We start from the raw sequence: 12722 nt of genomic DNA on the forward strand, positions 1-12722 counted from the left end.
GACGGCAGCGTAAATGGTGGGATCCTCAACAGTAAGCCTCTCGACAATGATGCAGAGGTTGACAAAGGTTCTTTAGTTGTAGGTTGCTTCGGTGACAGTATCTAGGAGGTATATACCTTAGTAGATGAGATAGGAGTATTAATGGCAGTAGTCAACGATGTTGCCAACCATAACCTCATCAACGAGATGGTAGTGACGGCAGCTGTGGTAGCCGTCGTCGACATTAGCACCAGCAGTGGTGTAGTCAGATGGAGTTTTAAGTGGAGTTATTTACCTCGACGGTTCAGAATGAGAGCGGTGATGAGTCCCCTTTTTCTTTAGGGATGGAGTGGATGGTTGTGAAGAGGCTGACCCTGCAGAGACAAGTGAAATTTTCTTCTTTTTGTAAGGGTCCCTGTGGTGGGTTTCCAACGACTTTCTCCTCTCATGAACCCCTTTGTCAGAGGATCCTGAGCTTTTATGGGACTTTGTAGTAGTGCCATTGATCTCACGTTAAGAGCTGTATCTTTGGGATCTGGACGTCTGTAGACATAGAAGCAGTCTCCCTTCTCTGTCCCGCAATGTTTTAGAGGCAAAGGTTCAACAAATCTTACACTCCTTCACCGGCTGTTGTTGGTAAAGGCGATATATACCATCTCTATGTGAGTCATCCACATGCAGTCTTTTCTTACCACAGGTCTTCCAGGAACGACAAATACCTTGTTTGGATAAATCAGACATTGTAGATGTAGTAAAGTTGATTCTCACAGGAAAACTGAGCAGAGCTCAGGGAGACTCCTTCATATGATGTGCAGTAGAAAATCGGAGGGAATCAGCCTCTCTTGGGAGTGTTCTACAGGGTGCTAGCACCTGATTCGTCACAATTCAAGTGTGGTCCTTTTTTTAAAATGGACATAGATAGGCTAATAAAGTGATGGCCCACTGCCATTATAGCCTATTTTAGTCGTTACACACTGCTTTACTATAGTACTGTGGGTATACCACTTCAACAACATGGAATGATTCAAGCAAGTGAATCTATGAAAGATCTAATACCTGATAAATAGCAAATTTGTTAAGATGAAGGAAGTTTTAGAGCTATGATGACTGGAGGCAATCTAATTCTCAGACACAGAGAGTAGAGCTTGAGGAGTGGCAAAGCATGAAAACTATTTCAGAATTGCAACCCTAATGATTTGCTTGATCCCAATCAAACACCACTTTACCAAATGGAAGATCTGGTTTTGAAGCAGGTGTTCAGAGCACAGAACTAAATGAAAATATAAGGAGAAGACAAGTGACTGTCTTGCAGACCACCCAAACAGAGATGCAAGTGTAAAAACCTACAGAAATTCCTTGGCCATAAAAGCATCAAAATAAATGCCTGAAAAGGTAAAGAACTCTGAATCCATTACACAACGTAAAGGACAAACAGCTGCATTAGACAACATTTAAAAATATTCTCCCATGACCTAAAAACGCATATCACCTACATCCCAGACTAATTTCATCCTATGCAGTCATGGCCTCAGATCCGCCCTCTTTGACAACTCCAGATGAAGACTTTACATCCCCTATTCACCTCTTTCTTTATTCCGCTTAATGTCTAATTACTACTTACCTTGGTTGTGTTTGATGTGTATATGCTCTAGAGATTGTTACTTTAGGAAAAAACCTAAGCATGCTTCGCAGTTTTTTTGTGTTGTGGTCCCTTGGTAGGCAGGTGCTACAGACCTTGTGGTTGTCCTTCGGGGCAAGCTTTCAGTGACACGTTGGGCAGAACCTAAAGGGAGCATTTCCATTTCCACGGGCGTCTTTCTCTTTCCGTGCATTCTCTGTCTATGTGATTGATGACTTCTGCAGTCCCTTCTCCAGTGATTTTCTGTCACTTCTCAGGCAATTTTTCGGTGTTTTTCCCACAGTTTTTTTTTTTTCTTGTTTTTTTTTTTTAAACGATAAATCACTTTTTCTTGGGAACTTTTCGGCATCGCTATAGTTTTGACTGTTGCTTCCAGGCACAACAGAAAAAAAAAATCCAGGCATGGTGGTCATGCACAGGGGCTTCCAGGGTGCACGTCTGACATCATGGCACCAAATAGCTAGATGACACCGGAAAAGAGGACTAACTGGAAGGTTCTGGACCAGTTGATCGCGGAATAGTGGACAGCAAGTGAATCCAGGAAAGATCCATGCTGCAAAACCTCAACTATTGTCAAAGCTGGGGAAGCAATTTAAGGGAGACACTGTGTAACCAATGTGTCATCTGATCCCTTCCAGAGGAAAAAATATATACCTTCACGCTAAGCTTTTAACTTGTTTTTGGAAGCTCATGCAAAACCATTTCATTACTCAAACTTGAATTTACCTTGATGACTAGTGATAATTTTGTACCGAGGGCAAACTGCATTCACTGAAAAGCTTATAGACCATCACGTTTTACTTCTCTATTTAAGTGTGTTACTGCCAGGACCATGGTTAACACTAGGTGCACAAATTGTGGTTTTTGATTTTGAAGTTCTCCAAAGGACAGAACTGACTAAAGTTGTGAACTTGTCTTCACTTCCCTCCAAATGTGGAGCAACATGACTGTTTTGCAATAGATGTCCTTGTTTTCAACTGTATAATCAGCCCACATAACAGGGGACTAACCAGCACATTCCGAAGTGGGGAAAACAAGAGGTTTAACCATGGCACCTTCAGAAAGATATGACAAAAATGATGCCACCCTAGGCTCAGAGTTGGGCAAGTTAAATGTATGTCTAAACCAGATTCTGTATATCATAACAAATATATATAAAAAAGGAAATACAGGCCAAAAGTGTACTTGACACCCAAAGTGGGATATGCAACTACTCATCTGAAGAGCATACCAGCAATGCACTTTGTTGCATGTGCCTCTCTCCCATCCCCAAAAGTAAAATCTTATTTCTGTATAACATCATCTGATATCTTGTTTAGATTTTTATTTTTTTTATTTTATTATTCCAAACAAATCTTAACACCATAATTGACACAAAACTGTGCTTGTGCATCTTTTCTTATTTCAAGTCCAGCACAACATTCTCAAGTGTTTTGCTGCAGCCTGTGCAAATGTCTGTAAAGAGAAGCCATGACCATTGGCCACAATTTCCATTGGAAGGCTGGGTGCCAAAATGATCCTTTGACAGGCTCAGAAACATAACAAGGCAGCCTGAGACAAAATGGGCTGCTTGCATGCCTAGACCGAAAAAGGCCACTAGTTCATCTTTCAGGATTACCAGGTCCTGCAACATAGCGGCAATTGCAAATCTTAAGTAACAGGACACTGATGGCCTAATCTTCTAAGCTCAACGTTCAGCCTATGAAATAATTCAGATGCATCCTTGGACAGTGTCAATACAAAGTAATCTAAGGAGTTCACACACTAATCAATTCAATTAGCTGAATGTATAATCTACCTTCTAAAGCTTTGCCATTTCCCTTGTGATATCTAGCCCACTAAACAGCCAAGCGGCTGAGCCCTATAACTGTGGAAGTGCTACCAAATTAGGTATGCCAAGAATCAGATTCTGGCTGCATCTCAGACCAGAGAGATCTCAGCTCCTGCTCTAGAGGTATACCTTTTTTTTTCTCTTAACAGGATATGTATGGCGCAGCCATATACAGAGTGTGGAAAGGTGTTATTGTTGAATCCAGTATTCCTGAGAATAAACGCATGTTAAGTTTGAACTCTGTTGCAAACTCTCAAATAATACTAACCACTTGATCTGAAGAACTTTGAAAAAACAAGCCAGTTATCAAGCTTCACTTTACAAGGACTTCTTTGAAAGTGGTGATGTTAAATACGGTCAAGGTTCTGGAGAAATTGTGTAAGGGAGTTTGGAGAGTAAGGTAATTAAGGAAGACAACCACGCACTATTCTTTTACCACAAGATCTCTGTTGGTGGTGAGTTTTAAGCAGGTTAGTGTGGTAGGATAAATACCCAAAATGTAATTCTCCTGCTTCAATACCTTAACACCTGTCAACTTAAAACACATCATGTCTTGCTAAAGAAGAGGAAGTAGAGGTCCAGTGACAATTTTCTTTTAGTAGACCTGAAATGGCCTGGTAGCCAACAATTTTTCTTTTTATCTTTTTTTAGTCCTGTAGAAAAACAAAAAGATTTACACAGAGAAATGGTACCACAGATCAACGTGCTGCCATTTAAAGAACTAACTTCCAGTTGGGCCAGATCTTTCAGTTAAGATCTATCAGATGAGAGGACTGAATAAGGTTATGTCTCAAACTAAAATGAACAATAGTGAAACACAACTGGTTTGCTAATTTAGTGTAAACCAGCGTCTATACGCTTGAATAGGAAGGCAGCACTCAACCAGAAACCCCATCTTGATAAGTTACCTCTGCCGTTTGGTTCTGTTGGCCAAATAAATATCACCTTGCCAGCTGTTGATACAAAAATATATTAACTCTATGGACGTTGCACTTGTGTGTGAGTGACTGGTGTCAGTCACCCTTTCCATGCTCGATAGCCCAAACATTCTTCATATGAAAAAATAAATGTAGTGATCACTTACTATTACACTTGTGATTTTTAAAGCTGAATCGACCCTTCTGCTTTTGAAATAAAATGCCCAATTTGACGTGCACACAGACTTTCCAAAATTATTTTCTACGCGTGTGCGTGTGTGTGTGTATATATATACACACACACACACACACACACACACAGGGAAAAAACATGTTAAATAAAAGTGTGAAAGTATGGATGAGACTAATTCTATAATTGTTACCATCAAATAAAATCACATTAAGGAGAGTAAAATACACTAAAGTATAATTCTGGGAACAGAGTGTAGTCCTTAAATAACTGAAAAAAGAAACATTCTTCTTAAGGAAGGCCTCCCTTTGTCTATCTTGACAATGTTTAAGTCTTTAGCACTGCTCTCAATGTGACCCAACTGACCTAGAAAAGATGTGAATCAGACACTTAAGTTAAATAGATAACTCACAATCCTAGTCACAGGTCATATTTTAAACGTTGAACCGGTGTGTTCAGCGTTAAACGTTGAACAGAAAAAAAGGTTAATCAATAAATACATGTGCAAAACCATCAAAACGGATATAAGAAACATGTTTTGCTTACCAGATATGCCATTCTTGCTGGTGTTCAATAAAGCTACAGATGCAGCAGAAACCCTTTTATTATTCACAGTTTGTCCTAGTTTCCTTGAGGTACATTCGTCATCACTGTCCTGTAAATTTAGTAGCCTTGGCTGGAAACACTTGAGTCTACATGATCTAATATTGCTTAATATTTCAGAAAGGGATAGTCGGTTTTCAAAATGTTTACTGGAAGCATTGGTCCGTGAAAAATTGGAGTTAAAGTCTACAACTTGGGAAGAACTTGAGCTTGAAAAACTATTCAGCGTTTCCGGGTCAAGTTGCTGCAGCACAGGATCGTATTCCGTGGACGTTCGGTCCATTATTACCCTGAAAGGAAAGATTGAATTATGAATGATGAAATTACTTCTGTGTACACAGAGAAACTGTAAATAGCAGGTGAAAACTGTAGTATTACCTTCCTCCTCTGCCAAGTCGCCTTCTTCCAAATCCTATGCAACGTCTTGGGACTGTCAGAGTTGTTAAACAATGCCTATACCTCAACTTCGTCAGTTCTGCCAGATTTGAATTTTCACACTGGTGGTTTGCTTGGTCCAATCGAGGCTGAAGATGAGAAAAATGAAATCAATTTCAACTAAACTAAGTTTCCACAATACAGTGTATAGCTTCACTGACCTATCATGAAAGCAAATTGCTATTTACCCATCAGATATATCAATATTTTGCAATGGTCACATTATCATTGGTTAAGACTGAGTGCAGTCATACAATCAACTTTTTTTTATACATATGTGTAATCCATCCCTAGGCACACTTAACATGTTGAATCTGTGATGCCACAAACCGAACACTGTTGCAGATTCTAGAAGGAAGCCGAGCGGTGCTATCTGGGGCAGTGAACAGTAATAAAGAAACAACAAATGTGGACCCAGTCTTGAGCCAGTTGATGGTTACAAAAAGGAAACTGTGGGAAGGCGTATGCATTAGAAGACTATAATTTTAAATGGAATGCTACCCCTGCCATTAGTGAAAGTACAGTTTGATGAAAGCGACAATTTAAACTGTGCATTGTTTAAAGGCCTGTTAAAAAATATACCAAACGATGATGACTGGGGTCTTTAGAATCAAGGTAATGTCTGACAAATAACGGCTCAACACCACAGCAGTATTCATAACAAAAAGTGATTCCATGTTTAGGAAAATTCTTTGTTTTTCATTTTAAATAAAAATTGTGGAAACCCGGCTATCCTATCAAACTTGAGCTGGAGCAGCAGAGTATACAGCACACAGCGAACATACTGTTCAAATAGTACAACTGCAATGCCAATATATTAGTAGCCCTGGGATGGCCAAGCTAGTGATGGTTCACAGATGCCCCACATCTTTCCAAGAGGCCACACAGGAACCTGCAGCACCGACTGGACCTCTTGTACAGGTTTGGGGGCCAGATGCTGCACCCCAACCTTTGAACTTAGAAGTCTGGCTCTTGAATTCCTACAATATGTATGGTCACTTAAGCCACAAGGATACATGCATATCTTGTGTGAAGCAAAGTGTTCTTCTACAGAACCACATACGCATATAAGTGGAAGAGATTCAAAGATTTAAAAGGGGAAGTAAATTGGAGGCAACAGCATAGCTGAAATACTAACAACTGGAGCAACCCCTCTTGTCAGACAGCATGCACCTCAATGATCCGAGGACCTCGGAATCCTACTCTTCTAAAGACGGTGGTGCCATCCAGAAAAACGCTTAAGCCTTGAAAGTGAGGAGGATCCAGAATGTGGTATTGATGTCAGGTCTCTGGACTGTAGTAGGAGGCGCCTGAAGATGATCACTCTCTGGGCATAAATGTTGGAGGTGGTGTAGATGTTAAACTACCGTTAGGTGTCTATGTCAAATGAGGTATCCATTTATATGACGGTCTCGACCTAGAATGCCCATGTCTCCTCGCAGATGATCTACCTCTCTGGGCCAACTTAGAGAATTAAGAGGGAGCTATATAGAAGGGAGTACCTTATCTTCAAACTTCCAGATTTTCCAGAAGAAGCCTTTTGAAATCCATCCTGCAGGTCATGGAACCTGATTTTCAGGCCTTCTAGGACGGTCCATATTTGAGCAGCGTTTGCAGGTATCAAGAATATGGTCTTTTGGGAGGTACACTATGTAGTGAGACTGTGTAGGGGATCTCAGAGCATTATTTCAGAAATTACATTGTGTAGTATTTTCACCGCACTTCAGAAAAGCCAGGAAGTACATGTCACACAAATATAATTTAGTAGTCAAAGAACAGGCTATATTGCCAATTTCATTAATTTACTTTAGAAGAAGGAAGGAGAAAATACATCAAGTCTTAAAAAGGACACTAAATAAAATAAAAGTAACATTTTTAATAACATCCTTCAAAAAGCCCTTTCCTTTTCTTCTAAAGGTAACAATATAGCAATGTACTTGTATAGAATGCAACAACGTAAGAAAGACATAACTCTGCTCTTTTAAGGGCACTCCAGTGTCCCTTCATACCCTGTAGGAAGCAGTTGACCCAGTTTTTTCACATATGAATAGGTAAGCCTATGAAGAACTTTCTCTCCTTCATAAGAGGGTTGTTTATGATTTCAATGGAGACTGCCCTGAAGGAAAACTAAGATTACAGGTAAGAAACCATTTATTTTCCTTCAGGGAACTGCCATTAATAATAATGAGCACTCAATAGAATGGCTAGCTCATCCTATAGCTACAAGGGAAGAGATAAACAACTAAGCAAAGAGATTTCTCAAAGAGTCTTGCCATACTCATGCACACCAGCCCTGGAGTCAGAATCAAGGAAATAGTGTCTTGTGAAGGTGTGAACAGATCTTCAGGCTGCTGCCTTGCAGATTTCAGAGACTGAAATATTTCTTAGTACTGCAGCATTAGCCATCTTACCTCTGGATCAAAGGACTGTTGATCTTCCATGTATGGTTTTATTACTAGTTTTCTTACAGCCAAGAGTATGCAAAAGACTAAACATCTACATAATGAAAATGTCACTTACCCAGTGTACATCTGTTCGTGGCATTAGTCGCTGCAGATTCACATGTTTTGCACAGTCCGATGCCTGGTGTTGGGCTCGGAGTATTACAAGTTGTTTTTCTTCGAAGAAGTCTTTTTTGGTCACGGGACCGAAGGACTCCTCCCTCTTCGGCTCCATTGCGCATGGGCGTCGACTCCATCTTAGACTGTTTTCCCCGCAGAGGGTGAGGATGGAGTTGTTTGCTATAAATAGTGCCCATGCAATGGAGTGAATACGTATGTACATAAAAAGTTTATAATAATTATTTACAAATGTACAAATGTTTAAGATTTAAGATCTACTTCTAAACGGCTACAGGCTTCCCGGGGAGGCGGGAGGGCACATGTGAATCTGCAGCGACTAATGCCACGAACAGATGTACACTGGGTAAGTGACATTTTCAGTTCGATGGCATATGTTGCTGCAGATACACATGTTTTGCATAGACTATAAAGCAGTTACCTCCCCTAAAAGCGGTGGTTTAGCCTGTAGGAGTTGAAGTAGTTTGGAATAATGTTCTTAGTACAGCTTGGCCCACTGTAGCTTGTTGTGCATTTAGTACGTCTACACAGTAGTGTTTAGTAAATGTATGAGGCGTAGACCAGGTTGCAGCCTTACATATTTCGCTCATAGGAATGTTTCCTAGAAAGGCCATTGTAGCACCTTTCTTTCTGGTTGAGTGTGCCTTTGGTGTAATAGGCAATTCTCTTTTGGCTTTAAGATAGCATGTTTGAATACATCTGACTATCCATCTAGCAATGCCTTGTTTAGAGATTGGATTTCCTATGTGTGGTTTTTGAAAAGCTATGAACAGTTGTTTTGTTTTCCTGATTAGCTTTGTTCTGTCAATGTAGTACATTAGTGCTCTTTTGATGTCTAATGTATGTAGTGCCCTTTCAGCCACGGAATCTGGTTGTGGGAAGAACACTGGCAATTCTACTGTTTGATTTAAATGGAATGGTGAGATTACTTTTGGTAGAAATTTTGGATTTGTTCTTAGAACTATTTTATTTCTGTGTATTTGAATAAATGGTTCTTGTATGGTAAATGCCTGTATTTCACTTACTCTTCTGAGGGATGTGATTGCAATGAGAAATGCGACTTTCCAGGTTAGATATTGCATTTCACAGGAATGCATGGGTTCGAAAGGTGGACCCATGAGTCTTGTTAAGACGATGTTAAGGTTCCATGAAGGAACTGGTGGTGTTCTTGGTGGTATAATTCTTTTTAGCCCTTCCATGAATGCTTTAATAACTGGTATTCTAAATAGAGACGATGAATGAGTAGTTTGTAGGTAAGCAGATATTGCTGCGAGGTGTATTTTTATAGATGAAAAAGCGAGATTCGCTTTTTGCAAATGTAGTAAGTATCCCACTATGTCCTTTGTAGAGGCATGTAATGGTTGGATTTGATTGGTATGGCAGTAGCAAACAAATCTTTTCCACTTAGATGCATAGCAGTGTCTAGTGGAAGCTTTGCTAGCTTGTTTTATGACCTCCATGCATTCTTGTGTGAGGTCTAAGTGTCCGAATTCTAGGATTTCAGGAGCCAAATTGCCAGATTCAATGATGCTGGGTTTGGATGCCTGATCTGTTGTTTGTGTTGTGTTAACAGATCTGGTCTGTTGGGTAGTTTGACATGCGGTACTAGTGAAAGGTCTAGTAGAGTTGTATACCAAGGTTGTCTTGCCCATGTGGGTGCTATCAGTATGAGTTTGAGTTGGTTTTGACTCAACTTTTTTACTAGATATGGAAGGAGAGGGAGAGGGGGAAAAGCGTATGCAAATATCCCTGACCAACTCATCCATAGAGCACTGCCTTGTGATTCGCGGTGTGGGTACCTGGATGCGAAGTTTTGGCATTTTGCGTTTTCTTTTGTTGCGAACAAATCTATCTGGGGTGTTCCCCAAATTTGAAAGTACTTGTTCAGAACTTGGGGGTGAATTTCCCATTCGTGGACTTGTTGGTGGTCTCGCGAAAGGTTGTCTGCTAGTTGGTTTTGGATCCCTGGAATAAATTGTGCTATTAGGCGAACGTTGTTGTGAATCGCCCACTGCCATATTTTTTGTGTTAGGAGGCACAATTGTGTTGAGTGTGTTCCTCCTTGTTTGTTTAAGTAATACATTGTTGTCATGTTGTCTGTTTTGACAAGAATGTATTTGTGTGTTATTATGGGTTGAAAGGCTTTTAACGCTAGAAATACTGCTAACAGTTCTAGGTAATTGATATGAAATTTTGTTTGGTGTACATCCCATCGTCCTTGAATGCTGTGGTGATTGAGGTGTGCTTCCCACCCTGTCATGGAAGCATCTGTTGTTATAACGTATTGAGGCACTGGGTCCTGAAATGTCCGCCCTTTGTTTAAATTGTTGCTGTTCCACCATAGAAGCGAGAGGTATGTTTGGCGGTCTACCAACACCAGATCTTGAAGTTGACCCTGTGCCTGTGACCATTGTGATGCTAGGCACTGTTGTGAGGGTCGCATGTGTAGTCTTGCGTTTGGGACAATGGCTATGCATGATGACATCATGCCTAGAAGTTTTAGCACAAATTTTGCTTGTATCTTTTGGTTTGGAAACATAGCACTTATTACCTTGTGGAATGCTTGCACTCTTTGTGGACTTGGAGTGGCAATTCCCTTTGATGTGTTGATGGTTGCTCCTAGATATTGTTGTGTCTGACACGGTTCGAGGTGTGATTTTGTATAGTTGATGGAGAAACCCAGTTTGTGAAGGGTTTGTATGACATATGTGGTGTCGTTTGTGCACTTTTTTACTGTGTTGGTCTTGATTAGCCAATCGTCCAGGTAAGGAAACACATGTATCTGTTGTCTCCTGATATGTGCTGCTACTACTGCTAGACATTTTGTGAACACTCTTGGTGCAGTTGTTATTCCGAATGGCAACACTTTGAATTGGTAATGTATTCCTTTGAATACGAACCTTAGGTACTTTCTGTGAGAAGGGTGTATCGGTATATGAAAGTACGCATCTTTTAGGTCTAATGTGGTCATGTAATCTTGCTGTTTGAGCAGTGGAATGATGTCTTGTAGTGTGACCATGTGAAAGTGGTCCGATATGATGTAGGTATTTAGTGTCCTGAGATCTAATATTGGTCTTAATGTTTTGTCTTTTTTTGGAATTAGAAAGTACAGGGAGTAAACTCCTGTGTTTTTTTGTTGTACTGGTACTAACTCTATTGCATCCTTTTGCAGTAGTGCTTGAACTTCTAGTCCTAAAAGTTCTAAATGTTGTGGTGACATTTTGCGTGTTTTTGGAGGGATGTTTGGTGGGAATTTGTGGAATTCTATGCAATAGCCATGTTGGATTATTGCTAATACCCAATTGTCTGTTGTAATCTGCTGCCAAGATTGGTAGAATTGGCTTAGTCTTCCCCCCACTGGTGTTGAGTGAAGGGGTTGTGTGACTTGAAAGTCACTGTTTAGGTGGAGGTGTTTTTGGAGTCTGGAATCTTCCCCTACTCCTTGGGAATTGACCCCCTCTATATCCCCTGAAACCTCCCCCTTTGGAATGAACCCTGATATGGTGTGGTTCTTGTTTGTTGGCTGGTGGTGTTTGTGGGTTGGCCACGAAACCCCCCTCTAAATGGAGTTTTTCTAAAAGAGCCTCTGCTCTGCGGGGAGTAGAGTGCGCCCATGGCTTTGGCCGTGTCTGTGTCCTTTTTAAGTTTTTCAATGGCTGTGTCCACTTCAGGGCCAAAAAGTTGTTTCTCGTTGAAGGGCATATTAAGGACAGCCTGCTGGATTTCAGGTTTGAAGCCTGAAGTGCGGAGCCAAGCGTGTCTCCTTATGGTGACAGCAGTGTTGACTGTTCTCGCTGCAGTATCGGCTGCGTCCAGTGAAGAGCGGATTTGATTGTTTGAGATCGTTTGTCCCTCTTCAACTATTTGCTGCGCCCTTTTTTGGTATTCCTGGGGAAGATGGTCTACGAGAAGTTGCATCTCATCCCAGTGTGCGCGGTCATATCTGGCCAGCAGCGCTTGAGAATTTGTGATGCACCACTGGTTGGCTGCCTGTTATGCTACTCTTTTTCCTGCCGGATCAAATTTTCTGCTTTCTTTGTCCGGAGGTGGGGCGTCGCCAGATGTATGGGAATTTGCTCTCTTGCGAGCTGCCCCTACTACTACGGAGTCAGGTGGTAACTGCGAAGTAATAAACACTGGGTCTGTGGGTGGTAGTTTGAATTTCTTATCCACCCTTGGGGTGATGGCTCTTGATTTTACGGGCTCTTCAAAAATTTGTTTTGCGTGCCGTAACATCCCTGGTAGCATTGGGAGACATTGATATTGGCTATGTGTAGCCGAGAGGGTGTTAAATAAAAAATCATCCTCTATAGGATCGGAATGCAGTTGGACATTGTGGAATTCTGCAGCCCTAGCCACCAGTTGCGAGTATGAGGTACTGTCCTCTGGCGGTGACGGCTTTGTGGGGTATGAATCAGGATCATTGTCCGGCACTGGGGTGTCATATAGGTCCCAAGCGTCTTGATCCTGATTATCTTGACTTATGGTAGTTTGCGCTGGTGAGTGCATTTGTGGCGGTGTTTGTGCCAGCGATGCCTGTTGTGGTGGA

At 41.1% G+C, this 12722-nt stretch overlaps 1 protein-coding gene across 1 annotated transcript in view; it reads right to left on the bottom strand.

Annotated features, from left to right (window-relative positions):
- EPC2 (enhancer of polycomb homolog 2) overlaps window positions 1-12722 on the bottom strand; it is a 192346-nt gene that overhangs the window by 21506 nt on the left and 158118 nt on the right. The window contains exons 9-10 of the mRNA XM_069225224.1: window positions 5538-5683; window positions 5103-5449 (exon numbers count right to left, since the gene is read on the bottom strand). Of these exons, the coding sequence (XP_069081325.1) occupies window positions 5103-5449; window positions 5538-5683 (493 nt within the window). The remainder of the gene's footprint in view (window positions 1-5102; window positions 5450-5537; window positions 5684-12722) is intronic.

The sequence above is a fragment of the Pleurodeles waltl genome, chromosome 3_1 (assembly GCF_031143425.1).
Source record: "Pleurodeles waltl isolate 20211129_DDA chromosome 3_1, aPleWal1.hap1.20221129, whole genome shotgun sequence".
In the NCBI taxonomy this organism is placed as follows: Eukaryota; Metazoa; Chordata; class Amphibia; order Caudata; family Salamandridae; genus Pleurodeles; species Pleurodeles waltl.